This window comes from Lichenostomus cassidix, chromosome 3, assembly GCF_008360975.1.
Source record: "Lichenostomus cassidix isolate B80296 chromosome 3, HeHo_3.0, whole genome shotgun sequence".
NCBI classification, from domain to species: domain Eukaryota; kingdom Metazoa; phylum Chordata; class Aves; order Passeriformes; family Meliphagidae; genus Lichenostomus; species Lichenostomus cassidix.
This window is the reverse complement of record NC_139483.1, coordinates 94,988,958-95,013,393: the sequence shown is the minus strand read 5'-3', so window position 1 is coordinate 95,013,393 and position 24,436 is coordinate 94,988,958. Positions and strand designations below refer to the sequence as shown.

Here is a 24,436-nt window from a genome sequence, read left to right as displayed (position 1 = left end):
CATTGAACTCCAAAGGTCCAGCTCGATCCTTGTGAGGAATTTACTTATGGCAACCTGGGCAGTGATTTTATCTTTGCTAAGCAATTAACATTATCAGGGCATGAAGGTATAATTGTCAGCAGCCCTTGGCTGAAAGCCACTGGAAAAGCTTTTGCAAACTTCTTTTAGCTGATCATGACAGAGTTACATTGATGATGCAGAGGAGGATCAGCAAACCTCCTCTGCAAAGGATTCAAACAAGGATCAGCAGATTGAAACTATCATGAAGCTGAGAAGACCTGAAGGATCTAAGCACAACTGACATTTCATTTCAGACACTGACTCCACTGTAACGGAGGGCTGGCTTTAGTCTTAATGACTTATTTGTACAATACAAATCCTGTCATATGAGGTAGGTTTCCCACTGTACCACGCTATTTAAAGGAGAGTGGGTATAGAGGGACTACAGGGATAAATGCCTTCTGAGACTCCCATCCTGCAGAAATCCAAGACCAAGACTGCTTTAGGAAATATTTATGATGTTTTTTCAATGATTGTTGAAAAGATTGCATCTTTGCTCAAAGCAACATCTGCTATGTTTGACTGCACAGGTGCAAGGAACGAGTTGCATTCCTTGAGATGAGTTAGGAGGAAAATCTACCGTGGGGATGCAGCAATTGGATTTGGGCAAATTGTCATAGCTCAGCCTCAGCTGCAGATCTATGACAACTGAAGATCTATTGCCCCCTGCTGTTAACTGCAACTGAACAGAATTTTTGAAAGCTGGATAATTTTGTGACCCATTTTGTCATTAATTTTAATTTAAGTTTCAGAATATAAACTGGTCACTCCTGGGCTAAGAGATGTCCTCTCTATTACTCCATGAAGCCTCAAGCAACTCTTGTCCCTTGATGACATGAGCCAGAAAGAAACAATTTCCTCTGAACTGAGAGAAGCCAAATGTGTGTGGTTTGTTTGTCTAATTAATTATTGCCAAGTCCTACAATCTATGATTTTCCTTTGTTTCTAATAAGTATCAAAGTCAGACACAATTGGATGTGGGCTTTCACCAGCAACCAAAAATATTTTTCTCTTATTTTTCTTACTGGAAGTACCATCTTGTAATCAGTTTATCAAGTTGTTCTGAAACTGATGTCTCTTGCTTTGCATATTAATGGATAGGGATTACCATTACAGATTATCAGATGTTTGAATGCTTTCTCTTTTCAGGCTGCTACACCAGACATTAAATAAACTCATAGATCTAATGCATAAATAAAATACAATGCATAAAATTATTTCAATTTCTTTCTCACAAAAGCTGTCCAGAAAATGCACTGCTTCTCAGTCACAGCCAGTAAAATCTCTGTGATCTACAGAGAAGTAAAAGGAAGGTGTGTTATCTCAAGCAATGAAGACATACATTAAACCTCCTTTGCTCATTAGAAGAACTGCTCAGATTTGGGTTTCTCTTACAGTGACTAACCCCTGCTTCCACTCCAGGGGCTTGCTTATTCTGCTTCTTCTGCAGAATAAATCACAAAGGTTCAAGAGAGACCCATCTGCCTTGAGGCTTTCAAAAGTTTTAATACCTTTTGTAAAGCCCTTTTTAGTGGCCCTATGGTTGTCAAAAATGCAGTCTGAGGAGTCTTAATGAAATCAGAAAGTGATAGCTGGAAAGAAATGGGGACAATAAAAGAAATTAAGTCTCCATAGACCAAAAGTAGGAAATCAAACACAAAGTTTGAATAGAGAATTGAAGAAAGTCATCTGTCATCTCTCAGATGAAGGTGGCATACATTGGAACCAATTATAGAAGATTTAAAGGATTTTGGAAGGAACTGAAGAGAAGGAAATTCTAAGTGATCTTTTTGGTGGCTTTTTCATGCCCACAATTGAGAGAAGAAATAAAATTCCAGACATTAATGGTGAGCTGCAAAACAAGTGAAAAAAAAATGAGGAGTTTCACTCTGTGCAATACTGTAAATGGGGGTCTTCACACCATATGGGCAATCTCTTCAGGATTAGTTGGAACAGACAAGAAGGTATAAAACTATTCAGAAAAAGAAAAAGGCATTGAAAATACAAAACCAGCAGAAACACAAGTTCTCCGTGTTCCATGCAAATTTAATTGAATCATATTTAAAAGAAGAGAGCAGTAGTTTTCTTCCCAAACTTAAGGATTTGAAGACAAATCAAATCAAATTAATGATTTGACATAGAGGACATCACAGACACCTACCTAACAAGGAAAGTAGAAGTGTACCAAACCACACCAAAGGCCTCTTGATTCTAGTGCCATCTTTGACAGCAATCTGCAGAGGATACTTAGAAAAAGAACATAAGATATAGATGAAGATTAAAAAGTCTTTCCCCTAGTGTACCTCAATAGTCTTGCAGGAGTCAGCATTCCCAATGCAAACAGTTAGCCTGACTTGAATGAGTGACATTTTTAAAGGTTATAATGATGTTATAGTTGTAGTCTACATTCAGGAAACTTAATTTTTAAAAACCATTGGCAAGTGGAAATCAGAAAATTCTGAATATGTCAACAGGCTGAAGAACTGCTTTACACTAAAAAATCTGAATTATCCACACCAGTTAAGGTTGGCGATTGGTGAGAGAACAGTGGTTACAATAAGTTACATCTTATCATAGAATCATGAAATGGGCTGAGTTAGAAGCAACCTTAAAGATCATCTAGTTCCAGCCCTTCTTGCCATGAGCAGGGACACCTTCCACTAGACCAGGCTACTCAGGGCCCCATCCAACATGCCCTTGAATGCTCTTCTAGAGATGGAGCATCCACAGCTTCTCTGGAAAACTTCTTCCAGTGTCTCACTATCCTCACAGTAAAGACTTTCTTCCTTATATCTAATCTGAGCCTGTCCTCTTTAAAGCCATTCTTCTTTGTCCTATTATTACATGCCTTTGCAAAAAGTCCCTTTCCGGCTTTCTTGCAGGTCCCCTTTACTGGAGGGTGTTCTAAGGTCTCCCTGGAGACTTCTCTTCTGCATGCTGAAGAAGCCCAACTCTCTCAGCCAGTCTTCAAGGCAGAGGTGCTCCATGCCTCTGATCCTCTTTGTTGCCCTCCTCTGGGCTTGCTCCATGTCTATGGATCCAGTAGATCCATGTCCATTCTATGCTGGGAGTCCTGGAGCCAGATGCAGCACCCTAGGTGGGGTCTCATGAGAGCAGAGGAGAGGGGGAGAATTGCTTCCCTTGACCTGCTGCCTGTGCTGCTGTTGATGCAGCCCAGGGTGTGGTTGGATTTCTGGGCTGCAAGGGCACATGGCCAGGTCATGTTCAGCTTCTCTCCAACCAACACCCCCAAGTTCTTTGCCTTCAGGCTGCTCTCAATCCATTCTCTGCCCAATCTGTATTTGTGCTTGGGGCTGCCCCAGCCCGGTGGCAGGACCTTGCACTTGGTCTTGTTGCACTTCACGAGCTCACCTCAAGCCTGCCCTCTGGGTAGCATTTCTTTCCTCCAATATGTCTGCTGTGCCACACAGTTTGGTGGTGTGGGTGAACTTGCTGAGGATGCACTTGATCCCACCATCCATGTCACCAAATGATTCATATCATTCTTACATGAATTAACAGTACATAATCCCAGGTGAGATTTCATGTAGTTGGGGCAAATTAATTTCACCCAGCATTAGCCATCCTAAAGTTAGGGTTTTTAGTCTAAGATATTTATCTAAGCTCCCATAGTAGGCTGCTTCTGGAAAAATAAACACCTCTCAGTAGTGATCCATCCCACTCATGTTAGGTATCACAACGACAAATTGAAACTTTAAAAGCTTTTCATAACAAACAGGAGGAAAAAAGAGAGAGTAAACTATTATCAATCTATACTGACTAGAAATCAGAATAGTTAGAAAATTTGCAAAGGAAACTAAAGATAGTGAGAAAAAAATCCAATCTAGGAAGGCAGCAGAAAAATTTAAAGGATTTTAAAGTATATTCAAAACGAAAATGAAAATTGTATGGTACATTCCTGAATGGAGGAGTTTTTATTCAGAGGCAAACAAAGACAAATAACTGCCCTCATGAAACACTATCTTGCTAGACTTACATTAACAACATAATACCAAGCTCCTTCAGACCAGTGGTCCCTCTAACCCAAGACTTTCTTTCCTGTGGTGGCAGCAGAAGGTTCAGTACAGGAAGATCACACAACCCCAGCAGCTACCAGCTGTCCTTTGCAGGTGGAATTGCTGGATCCATCCCCAGGAGCTTCAGAGAGTGCCTCCTAGTTCAGGTGTGATGGGATCTGGTGATTCTGTAAATGCGATTATAACGTCCTCAGACTACTCTGTACAAATGAAAGAGTATCTGGCATCTGGAAACCTGTCCAGTTTCTCCTTATGAGGCAGCTCCTCGTTCAAATTTTTGGTGCCCTTCTCTTACCAGTCATGTTCTTCTTGAGAGACAGAGGCCAGAAGCACACTCATTACTTGAGACAATGCATGTCACTTTTGTACAGAACAAAATCATCTGCAAAAGGGAGCTTCCTGTTTTGTTCTTTGTCCTTCTGTCATCCTTTTGTGGTGATGGGCAGTGTTCTGTTGGCCTTGGGACTCTTGCTAATGACTTCAGAGCAGTCCTTGAGTTCTAGGTGACAGTTTTGGGTTTTGGCATAGTTTAAGTATGGATTAAATTATTCATCCCTAATGTCCCTAGGCAATATATTTATTTACACTGAAGCCCATCTGCCATCTTTTTGTCCACTCAGCTTAGCAGGATTTTCTCAAAATCCTATTGAGTTCAGGTGGAACTGAAAGACAGTTTGAACCAGACACCCACTTTGTGAATTCACAACTGTCAATGTCAGGACTTTTATATGGAATACTGCCTACAGCACTCCTTAGCGACCAATAAATTCATGTAAAAACTGACTCAGAAATGCAAAGGATTGATTGATTACATATTAATGAGCAATCAGTAATAATAAAATATAAATTAAGATATTATTACCTCTTTTTAGAATTTGATTATACAAATGACTGAGCACTCTGGCTCCAATCCAGTTAAATTAATGAGTCTTCTCTTCTACTTAAGAGGCTGTGCCTGTACTAGTAAACTAAATGCCTGGGATTGTTCCCTGGCACTGGGAACCAGGTGGTCCAGAATGGTACATTCCATTATACTAAATTGTATTACTCTTCAAGCCAGGATAATCTTGCAAGCTGCCCATTGTGTTAACGCCCAAAATGTGCCCAAGAATTGCCTGGGAAGGTGTTAGCTGCAAAAGCCAAAATCACTCTGCTAACACTGCAGAGGTAGAGACAGCTGAGTTACAAGCCCAAGAACAGTATGTGACTCTGCTTAACATTCCTTAACAATATAGTTGTACATAAATAAAGTACAATGTATAAAGGCTGAAATTAAAATACTAAAATCATATCTCTTTTAAATGGTTATGGCGCTAAGAAAATTAAAATATCTTGAAGAACATATTTTTAATGTGCTGTTCCTTTGATGACACATTCCAAGAGTAAATTCACCTTCCCCTCCTTTGATTGCTGTAAGGTACTCTGAGAGTATTGACAGGACTGTGTTACTGAACTATTTGTGTGGAATTTCAATACATGGAAGTTACAGCCTCACAGACTACACCAGGACTCAGTTAAATAACTGAGTTTACTCCCAACATGGGAGTGCACAGTACACCCATCAATGCAAGTGGGGAAAGTTAATTCTGTGAACTTCACACCCAAAACTTCACTGCAGTAGACACTGCTTTCATCTGAAACAGCCACTGTACTTGACCCAGTGCTCCATGCTTTACATAAGGCCAACATAGTTTTATATTCTGCTGACATGCTATGCATCATAATTGACCTATACAATTAATTAAAAGCAATGAGAAAAGTAAGTGGAATTTAACCTTAATCAGCACCCAAAGACATCAGTATGTCTGATGTCACCCTGAAGCAGCAGGACAGCCAGAGTGAGATTTATTTCACATAAGCACCAGAAAGTTTTAATATTTATAAGTTTCTGAGTTACCAAAATCTGAAAATATCATGAGGAAAGGATATAATAAAAACATTTGCAGCACTTTCTGATCTTGAGCTGTTCATTTCAGGTCAAATATGCCATAAGAAAATAGTTTCTTTTGTAAGTTATTTTATGGTTATTATATAGCTATGGAGTTCAAAGAAACTAAGCACATTTCCTTAGATGAACTTGCCAGAAAAATGAAACAGAGAAAGGGTAAAGAAAAAAAAATAAAAGAAAAAAAGATTAGTGTGATTCTGATAATGTAAATGAAGACCAAAAGTAGAAAACTCTACAAATGTGGCAGAGAATAACAGTTTCTCCCTCATGTAAACTGTCACTTACTGAAAGAGGAGGAAAATAAAATGAAATTTAGCAACTTCCATCAACAGAAAGAGCCAAATATTAGACCAAGACAAAAATTATCAGGCTTCAAGATAAATACAGGGGGTCAAATACATGCTAACACAGTGACTGAAATTTAACTGACTACTGCTTAGAAACAGGGTTGCTGTGACTATCTGTGGGTGTTTTTAGGGGTAAATGCAAAGTGAAGGAACAATGATTTTTGCCAAGCATACTGTTATATTTTATTTTTGCCTCAAAGTTCCATCTTCTGGATAAGAAATGGGAAAATCCTTGGTCTGCTGGAAGATAATTTACTCAGTCTCATGCAGACTGAGAGTCTAGAAAAGTATTTATGTATGAACTTAGCTACAGGTCTGCACACTACACACAGTCTGGGGAGGGTAACCAGAGGTTAAAAGGTCAGGAGACTGAAGGGTTTTTCCAGGTCAAAGTTGGACATTCTTCTTTGTCCTTTCCCTAGAATAGAAATTACATCTGTGAAGTCTGTTTGCTTATGCAGTCAACACTCTGACATTTAAAGTATGCTGAATATAATACCAGGATGAAATGTGGTGCCATATAATCCAAATTGTTTTTAAGGTAACAATGTGTTTTCTTTAACGAAGCATTTGCAGAAAGGAGTTGATGAAGACAAATATCTACAAAATGTACAGCATTAATGAAAAGACTAGCTAATTAGAATTTATTTTAAACAAGAGCTTGTTTGTAGAGATTTCTGGATGCAAAAAAGGAAAGCAGAAAAAAATATGTTGCTACAGAAGTAGTAAGAAATTTTGCCTGTGTTGAACTGAAAGTACTGCCTGGAAAAATACCAATATAGTATGCATTCATGTTCCATTTTCTTTGATCTCGTTTCTGTTTCATATATGTTTTCTTGCAGTGTGTTTGCATTTCAGTGTTTCTTCTTTCAGTCTCACCAGAAGTTTGGACATTTGGAGGTATGGAAAAACAGAAAATTACCATTAGTATTAGAATTAATCAAGCATACCTTATGAGAACTATTTTTCAAACAAATAAAATTTTACAGACAAAAATAAATAAATTAAATGCTACATCATGGATTGGCCTGACTGAAAAAGAGTATTTCCACATCTCAGATGGTCCAAAGCATTTCGAAGTGACATGACAAAATGCCAAGATAGAGAAACATGCAAGACAAAGTGATGAAAGAGGTTCTCAAGAAGCTGTCAAGAAAACTTTCTGCCAAAGGACACAGAGAAGGCTGAGGCACTCAGTGCTTTTTTTGCTTTGTCTCTGCTGGCAAGGTCTGCTCTCTGGCCTCCCAGTTCTGCATGTCTGGTAGCAAAGAGCTGGGGAGGACAAGTTAGTCATGGCAGTGGACAGTTGAGCAAGGGACTACTTCACTGGGATGTATACAAGCCTGTGGTCCTGCCCACAAGGCATTCAAGGGTGCTGAGAGGGCTAGCTGGCGCTGTTGCATGGCTGCCAAAGTCTGACCAGCAGCTGCTAGTGAGTGACGTTCCTCAGGAACCAGTCCTTCACCAGTGACAAGGAGGAAGAAGTGGAAGGTGCTCCATGCTGGCAGGAATGGTTGGTGCACTGGAGGGTGGCCCTGCCAGTCAGGAGGAGCTCAACAGGCTGCAGAAATGTGTTGACAGGAATATCATGGGTTCAGCCAGATCCTAAGTCCCTCACCTGTGATGCAGTGGTGAAGTCTGGCCAATGGCTGGGTAAAAAATCTCCTTTGCATGGGAGGACCCAGTGATTTTTGGGCCCTCACACATAAGAAGCAAATTGACATCCAGCTGAGGAAGATGGTTTTATTTAGCTTGGAATGCAGAAAGATAAGGGGACACTTAATTGCAGTCTTCCACTACTTACAAGCAGTTCCTAGAGAAGATGCAGCCTTTTCTACTCAGAGACACACAGAGAAAGGGCAAGATGCAACGACTACCAGCTACAGCACAAAAAATTGCAGTAGGCTCCAAGGAAAAGGTCTTTCACAATGACACCACTGAAACAGAGTGATTAAAAAGTATGTGGAATCTCCATCCTTGGAGATTTTCCAAAGTCTAATGGACAAGGCCCTGAGCAACCTGCTCTGATATTGAAGTCTGCCCTTTTTAAAGCAGGAGATTGGACTGGATGAGCTCTTTACAATCTTTTAACCTAAATTATTCTGTCATACTTCACTTCATGCTGCATTGCCTTGCAAGAGTTGAAATCTTAGTTTCCAATATTTTTTTCTAAGAGTTGTCCTTGAAGGTACATCTGCATAGGGGAAATACACTGACTGAACACACACACCTCATGGGAATTATAGATTTTTCAATGCATTGTAGAGGGAAGAGATCTAGCTATGGATTTTGGTCCCAGGGAAAACTGCAGGTGTCAGACTCTTGTATCTTCCTAAAAGAACAACATAATGGATCATGCATCATCATAAGGAAGTATAAATTATCTCTATGATTGCTTTGAAAGTAAGATGGTAAACTCAGTTTAGTAAAAACTAACTCCAACCTTCTGATGACAGGAATGTCAATCAATATTGAAATAAAAGGGATTGACTACTCCTAATTTGAACCTTTCAGAACACACACCTCATGGAAAACTTAAGATCAAATTTCCTCCTTACTTCAGGAGGAAAACAAATGTGAAAAGACAGAATTTTCTGCAAGACAGAAAAGCTACATTTCTCTCAGCTGTATAACAGAACGCTGTTGAAGACCATTCCTCTCAAGAGCTCAAAATATTTTTGAACTACAATGCAAACAAATTTATCACCATTTCCCCATATATATTACAGAACTGTGATCCAAAAAATGTGGAAACACTCATGTTCATCTCTGCCTATTACGGCCTACTGTCTTCCCTCAATGGTTTTAATTAAGATGTTGTGAGAGATCAAATTCACAAACAAAAGGAAACAAGAAAATCAAGCCTTTTTTTTCCCTCTGATCTAATATGAGGTTATTTTTGCAGAACGCAAATGTTAAAGAAGACATCATGATGCCTTTCTTCACAGAGACCTTTCTAAAAAATCAAATTTTTTTTATTTCCAAAATCATTCTTTTTGACCAGAAAGTAATGCTTAGTCTACAAATGAGTGCATTTAGTTGGACTGGTTTTGGTGAGGATAAAAATTTCTATCATCATTGCTGGTAGGGTGCTATATTTGGGATTTGCGACCGAAGCAACATAGATGACAAAGAAATGTACTCATTATTGCTGAATAGTGTTTGCACAGGATTAAGGCATTTTCTGCTCATCACCCCACCCCACCAGCGAGGAGGCTGAAGGTGCACAAAAAGCTGGGAGAGGACACAGCCAGGACAGCTGACCCCAACTGACCCAAGGGAAATTCCCTACCATATGGCATTGTGCTCAGTATGTAAAGCTGGGGGAAGAAGAAGGAACGGGAGGACATCTGGAGTGATGGACTTTGTGTTCCCATGTCACTGTTAGATGTGATGGGGCCCTGCTCTCCTGGGGGTGGCTGAACACTTGCCTGTCCATGGGAGACACTGAATTAATTCCTTGTTATGCTTTGCTTATGTAGTGTGGTCTTTGCTTTCCCTATTAAACTGTCTTTATCTCAACACATCAGTTTTCTCACTTTTACCCTTCTGATTCTCTCCCCTATCCAAACCAGGGCAGTGAGTGGCTATGTGGGGCTGAGCTTCCAGCTGGGGTAAAACCATGACAATAGTAAACAGAAATGGCCAATGATGATTTAGTCACTCAGCAAAGGGAGAGAGGATTCCCATCATCATCACCATCTCACAAGAAAAAGCAGCATTTTCTCAGGAATGACTTTCAAAACATCTTTTTAACAAAGTTACCTTTTTCTCCTGGAGGTCCAACTCTGCCTGGACGACCTGGAGCACCTTTCTCCCCCTTTTCTCCTGCGTCCCCTGTTGACACAAAAGTAAACAAAAAGAAGAATCATATTAAACCAGGACTATTTTCTGTTAGCAGCAGTGACAAGAATGTCATTCTCTCCAGTAAAAAAACAGAAGCAGATGTGATGTGATTTAACAGCATTACTTGATGGATGGAAAACAGATTTTTCTTCAATTGATGTAGACACTGAAAAACCCTAAGTCAATACATTACTGAAGTCTTATACAATGGGTCTAGTTTTGTGGATGTTACTTATATCATTGACCTCCAAAAAGGCTACAGCACAATTCACTTAAGCTGAAGTTCAGAATTAGGCCAAAACTTAGCACATAAACTTCTGTGTTCACCAAACTCTTTCCGAGCCTCTACTAAGGACTTAATTCTCAAGTGAAAATGGCTTAACTATGACCTCAATTTTTTTTTTAAATGCCATTTGTGAGACCTATAAGAAGGCATTGTTACATCCATCATTAGAGGACCATTTTTAACCGTGAAAGAGTAACTTGCTACTCCATATCCTCAGTTATCTACTGTGTCTTTTCATCCCTGAGGTATGAACCACTATGCAGAACACTTACATGCACATAGCTCATGTGCATCATTATATTCAGCGTATTTAAACGTCACTTTCTGTAAACGTTTGCCTCCCTGGTGCCTTTCATTGAAAATGTGGGGATGTTTAGCTTGTTTTGTCCCCTACTACTATACTACTACACTACTACTGTAGTTTGCCATTAACATAAAATTTAAAATCTCTTTGACAAACAAAAGCATAAAAAATTATCTATACAGCCACCTTGACAAAACAACATTTATGTGATGAAGGAGAAGAAAGTTGTGAGCCTTCCACAGAAAATAAAATGCTGGTATGTAAAATCCAGAGTTAGCACAGCACAAGTGATGTCCCAGCACTGTATTTCTGTGGAGGAGAGTGAGCAGTAGCTGCTCTCCAGGAAGCTGATGGGAGCACCACTGCAGGAAAGTCAGTGGTTGTCATGCACTCCGCCAGCCCAGCTCTCTGGCATAGCTGGCAGCTGTGGTTCAGAATAACATGTCACAGGAATAACGTGTGAAAACATGCCACAAAATGCCACATTTCAAATATGCAGCCTCCAGCTCTCTTTCCATCTCTCTCTTTATCATAGACCTAGGTGGCTGTGAGATGAACTCAGCGCTCCATCTGTTATATTTTCATTCTTCTGGCTGCCAGCAGGCTCCAGACCATCTTCCCTGCCTTCAGACATGCAAAAATAGGCCATTCTCTGACCTTAATGAGGACAAACTTCACATAATCCCCAGTGAATAATATTGTTAGTATGAAACAGGCTATAATTTGGCACATTTGGGAACGTCACATTTTTATTATCAGGTAACCAATAGGCTTTGTATGATTGCCTTTCCCCCCTCAGGGCTGGTTATGAGTTCTTTGCTTCCCAAAGATAAATCCTGACAATGACTTTTCCTTGCTCTCTGGAGGCTGAGAGCAGGCTATTACAGCCTATTGCTTTACACGTTCTTCAGAGTGAAAGCTGTGCATTAGGGATCAATAAAATAGATCACTCTTGCTTCAGGCCATTACACTTGCCTGCATTTATTCCTATAATACGATGACACCGCATTCCTTAGTGTGGGTGTTTTAAAAACTTTCTCCAGGAGGAGAATGCTCCACTGCAGGCCCAGCTACAGACCAGTCTACATTTTTTTCTTATCAGCTGTTTGAAGGAGCAAGACCTTGGCCAAGAGGTCAGTGGCCCAGCTCAGCTTTTCCTTGTGTAAGTCCCTATTTTTGCTCTTTGTACCCTGAGCACTGTGCAAATTGAGGAAGTAAAGCCTGTGCAGGTGTTATTGGCAAGAAAACAGTTTTCTATCAAGGAATTTCAGTCAACTTAACTTATTAACAATTAACAACAACATTTAACCCTTTGATTCACGAATTAGAGAAAAACACCCCTATGCCTCCTTTCTGGTCTCCAGCCCCTTGGTCTACAGGCAAGTCACTTCAGAGCAGGACGTTGGGATCTGTGCATCATGGTCCATACCCGATTGAGTTGTTGTGGCCTCTTCCACCAGCCACAGTCCCTTAGCAGTTGTACCTCTCTCAGTCTCCATCCTTTCCTGGATATTGCTCCAGCCCCACTGCATGGAACAGTGTTTTCTTTGTCAGCTCAAAGCAGCATTGCCCATGCAGCTGAGGCGGGGTGAGACATGGTTAGTAGAGCTCCACAATGTTGAGATGCCCCACACTGCCAAAAGAAATTTAGCCCTGCCTGAGCTGCAGTAAGATTGTGGGTATCAGGACCTGACACTACTGCAAGTTCTTCCTACATCTTCTCTGGGAGAGATCTTTCTCAATTCAGGCAATATGTCTTACAAATGCCTCCTTTCAGGAATTCTTTGGGACAGGATTTGTCTATGCTTGTGTTTGCAACTTCTACCTTAAGGTGCACCATCTACAATGTGCAATGAAAATAGCACACCAGATAATAACTATGTGAGCTATTAAGCATCCTTGGCTGCTAATAACTCCCTTCCATTACTCATATTCCCTGTGTGAGCAGATGCATCAAGTGTAGATGTAAAAAAAATTGGGGTTTTTTACATAGCATCAACTTTTTTATGTATTGAACCTCATTGAGACTCCTAAGACAACTCCTGCTTTAGATTCTAGAAGTGAGACAAAACAAGATGGCAAACTGAGAATTTAAGCTTTGAAGGATTATTCTGGCTTTTTTTTCCTTCACAGTAGTAGTAACTTCAATTTCATGTGCCTATCAAAAGAAACTGGACTTTAGGAAGAATATCAGTGAGCTGTGTAGTGAAGCTTCATCATCCATTGCTTTTTTCACAGCCAGTACACTTATTGTTAGTATTGTTGGCTTTCTAAAACATGGTTCAGTCTGCTCTCTGCATTCTCAGAGCCATGTTTTTTTTCCTTTACACTTTTTATCTTACTCCTTTTTACTCTTGAGCTAAAAAAATAATCAACCCACCAAAAAAAAGCACAAAACAAAAAACCAATCAAACCAAAACAAAAAACAAAACAAACAAATGGAAAAAAAGGGAAACAAAAAACCAAACAAGAAAAAAAATCCACACAAAAAAAACCCCAAAGCAAAACAAAGAAACCTTCAAACATACAAACAAAAAGAAACCCACAAATTACCAAAACCGGTCCTGAGGACCTAAACAGCTGACCTTAATCTCCTTTGCACTTTTTGTATCCTTGGGAACTTTATTGGCTTTCTTCTTCATCCATTTCCACCTTCATTCTCATCTCATGCCACTTCTGATTTCCTCTTTTATTCTGTGGGGTTCTAATTGATTTTGTGTCATTTTCTGGTTTTTTAGTTTCCAGTCTCTCCACTCAGTCTCATTCTTTGAGCTCTTCTTTTTTTTTGTTTTTTCCCTTTTATCTCATTCTGTCCTTCTAAAATTCCTCCATTACCCTCCCCCACTTTTGGGTACTTTTCCCTGATGACTTTCTACTTCACCACCCCATTTGGGCTCCACTTTTTGCACCACCTCTTAAGCATCTACCCTCTGCCATTCACATGGTCTCCCTTATTTCTCCCTAATTCTCCCAGATTCTGACAGAGCTATGCCCAGCAGCAGCACAGCGCTCTCTTCCTCCACCACTGGAGATGTTGCTGGCATCCCAGCAGAGGAGGAGGATGTGCAGATCTAAATGCTGCAGTGAGCAAATTCTTCTGCATGGGAGCTGAAATTTGGGCACGTGGCCACATGTGGGCTCAGTTTAAAGGAAGCCTTGGCCAGCAAAATGGATTGGAGTTGTGCCAGTGGGGGACAGCAGGGTCTCATTGCCACTTCTCTGAGCCAGTCCCCCTGACAGTGTAGTTGGAGCATTGAAAGCTTTTTAGGGATTTCACATTAACTAGGTCTAGATCAGGTCATTTTGTGTTTCACTGAATTTGTACATCAATCTCTCTCAATTTTGCAAGGCTTACATCCCATGAAACGCAGTGAAATCATTAACACACAGTGAGTTTCAGGTCTCTCTCTGGTTTCCAGGCTCTGAATTTTCTTCTGCCAAAGGATCAAAGGATCCTGCACTGTTTACACACTTTAAAAATCTCTGCTGAATATAATAATTATTATCCTTGCAATAAAATGGTAATCATAGATGTTAATTTTGACTGATTAGAAAAAGAAGGAAAATAACACAAAGTCACAAAAATTGTCCAAGTCTGTCAACTTTTATATGAAAGGTATTTTCAAAGCTTCAGTCCCCAGGGCTGTGAAGTCCAACCATTTGACTGATCTTTCATGTAAATTTGGACAACATATATTTAACTTCATTGTGTTAAAGTGTGTGTGTGTAAAGTCACATTAACAGCACTGTCTTATGCCTTTTATATGGTAAATATATCAAACAAATTAAACAACTTTACTCAAGTCTTAGTCAAACCACAGAAGGCCTGGATAAAGTGTTGTTCATTCTAACTGGAACATCTGCAGAAAGTCTAAATATTATTAAGATCAAAAGTCACTTATTGAAGTAAATAGGAAAAAATAGATTTTGGTTGAGTTCAGGCATCCAAAGCTGCATCTATAATAATAATAATAATAGATAAAACAATAATAAATATTTAAAAATAAACATATTCTTAGAGCCAATTGGCCAAGCACAGCTCACATCCCTGTAGCCCAGTTCTCTTGCCTCAAGCACAGGGCAGCAACACACAAATTGGGCAATGTCTGGAGAGGGCAGTTTACACCACAGCCAAACCCATGGCCAAGCTGGGCTCACAATTTAGCTGTGTGAACAACTGCAGAGCAGAACTGAGCCTTACTCTTCCCAATCAGTTAACCAGAACAGACAGAGCCTGCAGTCCATACTATGGCCCTCAGGCAACTGGGGAAAGCCCAGGTCTGTGCAAAGAAGATTATTGGCACCAATTCTGGTTAGATGAGTTTTGTGACATTGCAAGGCATAATACAAGAAAAACTAAAAAGTTCATTGTGTGGTTCTTAAACAGTGGGGTTTTTTTCATTTTTTTATGAAAAACTAATGGCTTTCAGTTTTGGGGGTTTTTTTGGTCCTTATTTAATAAGTATTTCCCCATGTTCAGAGGTGTTGTATTTCAACACAAATGCCATAGCCTCCACAAGGGGAATTACTGTTATTGACTAAACAGGGCTGGGATTTCAACAACCATAACGGATGCTGTTGCTTTAAAATGCTAATTCTTCCCAGTTGTTGATTTCTCATGCAAAGTATATTATTTCCTGTGAAAAGATCAATAATTTATTATGCCATCTTCTTTGGGCAATAGTTTGGGGGCATATTGTGTAAAAAGGTTGCCTTTTTCCACAAAAACTATAGAAATGCCAAAAGCCTAACTAATGTTTTCTTTCTTCTAAGAGATATTTGAGCTTTTAAAAAATCAAATGAAGACAAACACAAAAGAAGAGAAAACACAAAATAATTCCTATTATATTGCACAATAGAAATTAAAACCTCTCCAGGTATAAAGCAGGGCCTGATTTTGCAGTCTTTGTGTATGTATACCACTGCTGAGTATAAACACAGAGAGAGCAACCAGGCAATGTATAAGAGTAACAAGCACCACAAATCAGGAGCAAATCTGGGAAACTGGTATGTATTATCTGAACCACTTAATTTCACCTTATGAACCTTGAAATTCCATTTTTAAGGAGGCTACACACAGGGGCAAATAAGAGGAAAACTGAGAGGCACCTTCTTTGTCTCTGTTAGAAACTGTCAGTGATGCAAATGAGCCTGTTAGAACAAGAAGATTAATATTTGAATAATGGAGTAGGCTTTCACATTACCTTTGAGGCCTGGAACAAGAATCTGAACAGAGCAGGACTCCTCTGCAATGTGTTGAGGATATCCAGATCTTAGCAGTGACAGGAAGACAAGGCTAATTAGAGTCACCAAGAAAACCAGATCTCTCTTCATAATGAGCACTTACAGGTCACTGACTCCTAAACAAAAGAATGAATAAACAGTTATAAGAATTCCAAAGGCTTTCAACAGTTTCTGAACACATGCAGCATCCCACTACAAACACAATATATATTTGTGTGCCACAACCCACACAGCATGAGAAGCACATGTGCAGCTCCTACAAGCTGGTTACGTGTTCCTCAGACACACATGAAATAGGCAGCAGCACATTTAGCAGGTTTTTTTGCTGCTAGACTGGATGAGATAAAGCTCAGGAGAAATTTAATTAAGCAAGAAGAAGATTAAGCAATGCTAATAATAAGCAAGTCTGTGTTCATGATTTCTCATTGGAGGCAGCAATCTGGCAAGGTGAAAGGAGAAAATACAGCAAGCAGGCTCAGAACCATAGACTTGCTTAGGCTGGAAAAGACCTCTAAGATCAGTGACCAACCATTAACCCAGCACTGCCAAGTCCATCACTAAGCCATATCCCCAGGTGCCACATCTCCATATCTTTGCAATATGTCCAGGGATGGTGACTCAACCACTTCCCTGAGCAGCCTGTTCCAGTGCTTGGCAACCCTTTCCATGAAGTAATTTTTCCTAATATCCAATCTAAACTCCCTCTGGCACAACTTGAGGCCATTTCCCCTTTTCCTATTTCTTGTTACCTGGGAAAGAAGACCATCTGCACCCTGGCTACGACCCCCTTTCAAGTAGTTTTAAAGAGCAATAAGGTCTCCCCTGTGCCTCCTTTTCTCCAGGCTAAACCCCAGCTCTCTCAGCCATTCCTCCCAGGACTTGTGCTCCAGACCCTTCCCCAGCTCTGTTGCCCTTCTCTGGACACACTCCAGCACCTCCATGTTCTTCTTGCAGTGAGGGGCCCAGAACTGGGCACAGGATTTGAGCTGTAACCTCAGCAGTGCTGAGTACAACGGGACAATCACTGCCCTGGTCCTGCTGGCCACACTATTGCTGATAGAGGCCAGGATGCCATTGGCCTTCTTGGCCACCTGGCCTTGCACTGAAAGTTGTTAGTACTAAGTACCCACTTAGAAAGAATGGATACTGCTCTAAAGAGGCAATTCAGTAACAAATGAGACAAACTCAAAGGCCTGAAGCTTCCCTTAATGTCTACCTGAGCACTGGAACTGTGCCCAGGCAAATTGTCTGATACAGTAGCCCTCCTGTAAGTCATTGAGGGTGGAAGGCAGGTAATATTTCACTGTATCATTCAATAAAGTTGCATCAGAGCCTTCAATAACTCCTGAAGAGAATCACCTCTTGTTATGATCCAATTATTAAGGTTCTTTAGAAATACCTCTGCCCGAATTAAGGTACAAACGAGACCATATGCCAGTCAATAGTATGAGTTTTATTTGATAGAAAATATGAGAGAGAGAGGGAAGAAAAGAGAGAAAAAGAGAAGTAAGAAAAGAGGTGGGGGGGACAGAAAGAGGGAAAGAGAAAATATCACCATCCGTGGATCCCAACGATGTTGCGTTGATCCTCTCCAGCCGGTCTTCTCGGTGGTGGTGGTCCCCCCGAAAAGCACAGAATGCCATGGGTTAATATACACTCAGGCCAGGGGCAATGTCCAGGCATGTCCTCCCAGGGGAGGGGGCAGTCTCTAGCTGCAGACTCTGCTTGCATCACCTGCACTCCTGTGGTGCCAGGCTTAGCACTCTGGGGGGTCTGTGATGGATTGTGACTCCCCCTCAGCTCCTCTCACGTGAAAGTCCCATGGATGTAGCCAGTGAGGCTGGGGGTTCCACAGCTGGGCCAGTCTGTGTAAACCTGGCTTCTGTGAGCTGTGCTCTGCCCCCACCCCAAACTCAGCCAGGGATGATTCTCAGCACAGCTGGTGGCTTTGGCCTTTGTGTATGCATACCTTTCCCTCAGCTTGAGATGATTGAACAATAGGTTTCCCTTTATCTAATCTTAGCAGTTTGACTCAGTCCAAAGTCCCAGTCAAGTATCTTCAGGGAGGTTTTTTTGATTGTAGCTTCTTTATACTGTTTTTGTTATAATGAGCAAAACTTTATATCAATGTTTGAGGCATGAACTATTTCAGTCTCTGACACCTCTGAAACATATCCTTGTCTAGGCTGACAAGTGAAATGGATTGCCTGAAATTAGGCTGTGAAGAGATGTCTCAGAAAACAACCAAACAGAAATGGAGTTTGTGTGAAAGGACTGTCAAAAGACAGTATTTAGGGGGCCTGTAAAAATACTTTGACAAAAGCACTATTTATGTATTTCTGATATGTTTTTCCAGTCCTGCCTTAACCAGAGCTCTGTACTACACAAATAAGCTGAAAGTCATAACAGGGTTTTTATCATCTTTTATAGCCACCACAAGGACGTGTGCATTTTACATCTACAGCAAGAAGACTGGGCTATATTAATTTTCACTGCCTGAATCCTTTCAAAAATAAGTCAATCAGGATTAGGCACAGGTGTGGGACTACTATTTGGGTCTGTATGCCTCAACACATTGGAGATCTAGGAGAGTAGAACTGTTATTTTTGGGATGGCCTGAAGGTGTTAACTGGCATAACAGATGTCTCAGCAGCAAGGCCAAACAGATGATTTTGGAGTTGGGGGAATAAACTGTCCCTCTAAATTACTGTCCAGTTTGTGCTTCCATTATCCCCTAGGAGACCACGGCAAGGGGATCTGATGGGAGCAGATTTTGTCTCCTTCCTCATGTGTGGAGGGCATGGCATGAGTTACAGGCCAGGTTGCTCTGCCTCCCAACCCCCTTGCTATACCATCAATTTCCACATCCGCACTGTGGGACAGGGGCACTCCACAATACACCCCTAAATTCTTCCTGATCTTCCAGGTCTGGTGCAAAGACTTGTGTCTGCTATGAGCCCCTTTTGACCTGAATATTTTCCCCAACTTTACTTCCAAAGGAGAGATTCCTGCAGCTGGAGGACTGTGCCTTAAAAAGGTGGTGTCTATGCTTGGACCTGGGAAGGGCTCTTGGGTCAGGAGATCTCAATACAGTCATAGTCTAAGGGGCTACAGTGGGGCAGGAAACCCTAGGGAAAAGGTAATCCTGGGTAATGCTGGGCAATCTTCCCATGGGGCAAGGGAGAAACAGGGACTATCAGGATGTGTTGGTTTTGCTTGACCCAGTTTTTGCTGGGAGGAGGGGGGCACAAAGATGGCTTCTGTGTGCTCTCTGTGAAAGTTCTGGAAGCTTTCACCATGTCCAGCAGAGCCAATCTCTGATGGTTCTGAAGATGATGGACATGCTGCTGGCCAAGTCTGGACCAAATAGAGAGGTTGGTTACACCTCTGTGTGGTAGCATATTTAAGAAGAAATCAAAACAATGTGAGCACACACTTCTTTTCAGCCAGAGAAGGAGGAGGTGAGAATATGTGAGGGAAAACAACATGCAGACACCAAGGTCAGTGGAGAAGGTGGGGGAGGAGGTGCTCCAGGCACCAGAGCCAACAATCCTCTGCAGGCTGTGGTGATGTCCATGGTGGGTCAGGTTGTCCCCCTGCAGCCCATGGGATCCACGGGGGTGCAGAGATCCACCCACAGCCGATAGGGAGGTGCTCACACCAGAGCAGGTGGATGCCTGGAGGAAGCTGTGATCCAGTGGGAAAGTCCCAGTAGAGAGAGAGGCCTTGCTCCTGGGATGGAACAGTCTGGCCTTGGAGGTGTGCACCCCGTGGACGAGGAGCCCACATTGCAGCAGTTTTGGCGGGACTGTCTGCCCGTGGGGGAGCTCACATTGCGGCAGGTTCAGGCAGACTGCTGCTCATGAGATTTGGGCCCATGCCAGAGAAGTTTGCAGGGAGCTCTCCCGTGGGAAGGACCCCACAGCAACTCCTCTCCCTGAGCAGCCGATGAAGATCTCGCTGATGGACTGACCAAACCCCACACCCTGTACCCCTGTGCTGATGGTGGGAAGGAGGGAGGGGGCTGAGCAGACAAATGGTGTCTTTAAGGGCTTTATTTTACTTCTCATTATCTTCCTCTGTCTCTGTTAGCAATAAATAACTTTGCAACTTTAAGTTTCAATCTGTTTTCCCTCAGTGCGTCTTCTCCCGGTTCTTTATCTCAACTCATGAGCCCTTTGTGTGTTACCTTTTTTTCCTCTCCTCTGCACAGCTGTGGCAGGAGAGAGTGGAGAGAACAGATGTCGTAGGTGCCTGGCATTTGGCCAGGGTCAAACCATGACATGGGATTTCCACAACCTGCCATGCATTCCTGTGATGGGTCAGGCATAAACTACTTCATAAACCAGCTTTGCCAACCAGAAAGAATACCTAGGAGAGTGTGGAACTGCTGCTCAAATATTTAGGCCATGATAAGTTTTGTCACAATTGCAGCAATTATCACTCAAGGCTTCTCATGAGTACAGGGCAAAATTGATTTTTGCCACCCAAGGACGAGGAACAAGAGCTAGAGGAGAAGGTACATCATAATGCCATGCATGGACCTGTTAGAATGTGTCCAGAGGAATGTCAGAAAGATGATCAGAGGGCTGGACCACCTCTCCTACAAAGACAGGCTGAGAGAGTTGGGGCTGTTCAGCCTGGAGGAAAGATGTCTCAGGGGAAACATCACCGGGGCCTTCCAGTGCTTAAAATGGGCTTATAAAAAAAGAGGGAGAGTGACTTATCCAGTGATAGGATAAGGGAGAATGGCTTTAAACTCAAAGAGCAGATATTTAGATTAGATAGAACAGGTTGCCCAGAGAAGTTATGGATGCTCCACCCCTTGAATGTTCAAGGCCAGATTGCACAGGGCTCTGAGCAACCTGGTCTTGTAGAAGATGCCCTGTCCATGGCAGAGGGGATTGGAATTAGAAGATCTTTAAGGTCTCTGCTAATCCAAGCCTTTCTATGAGTCTATGATCAAGGTGGATGTAGAGAACTATGATAGTGGGGGAGGAAAAGGAAGAGAAATGGAAATTTGCATGCCATGGAGAAGCCCCAACCAAGCCAGTTCTCCAGGACTCTGACAGACAAAACCAGCAGGAAAACATTTGCTGTGCTGCTGAAGTCTGCTTTTCTGGGCTACAGCCTCCCTTGCCTATGTACAAGAAACCACGCCAAGTCACTGGACATTTTACAGTTATTTTCTAAGGTTATGCAAAGTGTTTGACCACAGTCTTGGGATAGTTTTGAGGAATCAATCTCTTTGAGAGCACTTTTCTCCAAAATGTCCTCATGTGCATACTAAAATTACTTCACAAACATTAAGCTTGAATCTGGCTACATCTCCCCAGAATGATGTTCCTAACCCCAGGGTACAAGGCCACAGTGGACAGCCTCTTCTTCCTGTTTCTGATTCACAACAGTCAGCAAGCAAGAGGGACCAATAAAAACTAACCAATAAGAAAGGTTGAGGAGAAGAGTGTTTTTCTAGATCTTGGAAGGTTTCTAAGGCCAGTCTAGGCATTTAAATAGTCAGTGCTGGTTGACTGCCTAATGGAGGGGTCTGTGGCAGGAACATGATTTGCAATGCCAAATGAGGGACCAGCGCTCCCTTATGGAGAAAAGCAGTGAGTTGTGGTTGCCTCAGCCAGCCAGGAGGATGTGCCTGGAAGCCTCTTTCAGACACCCTCGGCAGCAGCCACTCTTGAGAGACAGGGTTTTCAGGCTGAGCAAATAGAGGATATGGGTCCTACCTGCCTTACCCGGCAGGACCCACCCTACAGCCCAGGAGAACACCTGGTCACCAGCCTGCAGGACATCATAGGCAGGATATCCCACCCTTTTTTTGTAATGGGAACACTTCAGGATTCAGAAGATCAGACAAAGAGGATTTCAAGGCAAATACACAGCTGAAAGCCTGGAAATTAGGCAGTTTCAGCATGAGCACCTGGCAGACTGGTGATAAGGATTCTTGACAGACAAATTGGAGAGCAGAATGAAATGGTCTGAGATGGACGAAGAAATTGAAATTAGGAGGGTGCTCCAGTCTCTGCATTAGTAAGTAAAAGGCAGCATCATCTCCTCTGTCTGCATTTTATGAGGATTTAGATGTATCCAGACTCCAACTGAAAGATCAAAGACTGCAGGTATGTTAAATATTAATCTGCCTTTGCAGACTCCCACACAGCTCAGAGATGAGGCAGACATCGAGCAGCAGAGAACTGTCAAGGCTGCTTCTTGGCTCTGCTCAGCAGCCGCAGATGAAGGATTTTCTGGGGAAAACAAAATCTCCAGCAAAGCTTCAGCACATTCCCTGCTGTCGGGCTTACATGTCTCAGAGACAGAGGGGATACACCCCACCTTACATTGTGTTAGCTCAACTCCCACAGAAAATGGACATGTTCTAGAGAAAGGAGCTTCTTTAGCATCATTCAGGTCACAACACCCAGATCCATAAGAATACTTAGGGAAATTACCTTGGTCTGAGAAGAGCTAACAGAAGGAATCACTGAAGAGGTTGCAGATTAAACACTCTGTAGAATTTTTGGCTGCCGTAAAGGGACACATTAGTAGTAGAAATCAAACCAAAAGCACTTTGGATATCACTTTCTACATCTTTCCCTGCCTTCACAAGAAATCTCTTCTGCAGCTAAAGTTGCTTTCTATGATTGAAATAAGAGTTTGATCTCCAGGTATGTGCTACAGCAGTACCTTTCACTTTAAAATCCTAGAAATTTTCTTTCTTTGCTGACCTAATTTCAAGCCCTTTCAGCCCTAGATGCATAAAGTCATTTAAGAAAACTAAATCCCACTGAAACTGGTCCTCACATAAAGATGCCAGCCTGTTTTTTTAAATACTGTTTTGGCCCTGGTATTTGGAGTATCTTCATCATTGGTAAAACCAATGTCAGAAAGAAACCTAGAGATGTTCAGCACTCGTAAAAGTATGAATATTTTCTCACTGACTATGCAGGGGTCAGAAATCAAATTTGTGGCCATTAAATCAGTGTAAGCTGAAAGTATTGGGAAAAATGTAAGAGGAGAAGGAAAAGGCAGCACTTACTTAAAAAATAAAAATTAATGAAGTGCCTCTGTTTCCATTGGGAATGAAAACATACCAATGCAACCAGCACAATAATTTCAAAACAACTTTTGAGACCTGTCAGCTTTAGGAAATCTGCCTCAATTGCCAAGAGAGAAGAGGTTTCTCAAGCCAAGCTTCAAATGACAAGTCCTTGGGAGGTCATTGGAGAATCCCAAAGGCCTCAAAGGCTCGCTCAAAACCACTGCAGGACCAGCCAGGCCAGCTGGCACTCACTGAGTTCCCACACTTCCCCCCAAGTCTGGATGGAAAGCTTGGAGATCACTTGAGCCAGCAAATGCGTCATGCATGAAGTCCCTGTATCTGCCAGTGGCTGCTCCACAAGTGCCAGTGGCTTATTCCATGTTGTTATTTTGGACCTAGAAGAAACAACACAGATGATCTGACAAACTGAAACCAACTGGATGAAAAATGCAGAAGACAAATGGTGCTCACTGGCATTAATGCTCAGCCAGCCAACAGCTACAGAGTAGCTGTAATCCTCTATATAATCCTATAGGACTCATTGCTGAGCTGGTTTTATTTCACAATTACTGAGTTGTTTTCACACTGTGATTTTTTTCTCTCTTTTTTTTTTACATTATACTTCATTCTCAGGTATCTGAGCTTAATTATCTGTATTCTGAATTGAATATGCTCCTGGTACAGACACACAGATCTGCAGAGACACAGCCACATTTGGTGAGAGACTTTCCCAAGCCATTTTGAGTCAGAACTACAGACACAGCAAGAACTTTCAACAGTTTTCACTCCCCTGACTTTTCAAGTCCTCGTCTTCCACATCTCAACACCTCCCAGAACTCTCTGGCAGCTCATGTATCCTCAAATACCCTGCAGGCCCTAAGTCGAATTTCAAGAGATGCAACAGATGCCCACAAAATCATGCCTGTGAAATGGCAGGCTGTGACACAGACCTTATGCTATTTCAAACATTTTGAACAGATAAAAACAAAAAAAAATTAAATTAAGTCCCAGGGTTACCACCAGTGCCCAGCACAGACCTGGGATAGGTTTCTGGGGGAAGTGGGGAGAGGCAGCATGGACAAGCCTCTAGCTCCATTGTCAGAAGCTGCTTTTCACCCCTTGGCCCAAGGCATGTGGATCATCCCCTGGGGAAGATACCTCTCACATTGGAGATGAAACCTGTGTCACTGACCTCATCTTTCTCCACTACAGCCTTGCTGATCATCCTAATCTACAGTTGTTTTGTGTAGCTATGCTTTTACTTTATCTAAGCATTTTCTCATTTGTCCTCTCAGCTCCCTTGCACATTACCT

At 41.9% G+C, this 24,436-nt stretch overlaps 1 protein-coding gene across 4 annotated transcripts in view; it reads right to left on the bottom strand.

The window, feature by feature from the left end:
* Window positions 1–24,436, bottom strand: part of COLEC11 (collectin subfamily member 11) — a 40,787-nt gene that overhangs the window by 5,165 nt on the left and 11,186 nt on the right. For all 4 annotated transcript variants that reach the window (XM_085056801.1, XM_085056802.1, XM_085056800.1 and 1 more), the window contains 2 exons: window positions 16,033–16,188; window positions 10,158–10,229 (listed from right to left, as the gene is read on the bottom strand). In XM_085056801.1, coding sequence (XP_084912927.1) covers window positions 10,158–10,229; window positions 16,033–16,162 — 202 coding nt within the window. In that variant the 5' untranslated portion in view covers window positions 16,163–16,188. The remainder of the gene's footprint in view (window positions 1–10,157; window positions 10,230–16,032; window positions 16,189–24,436) is intronic.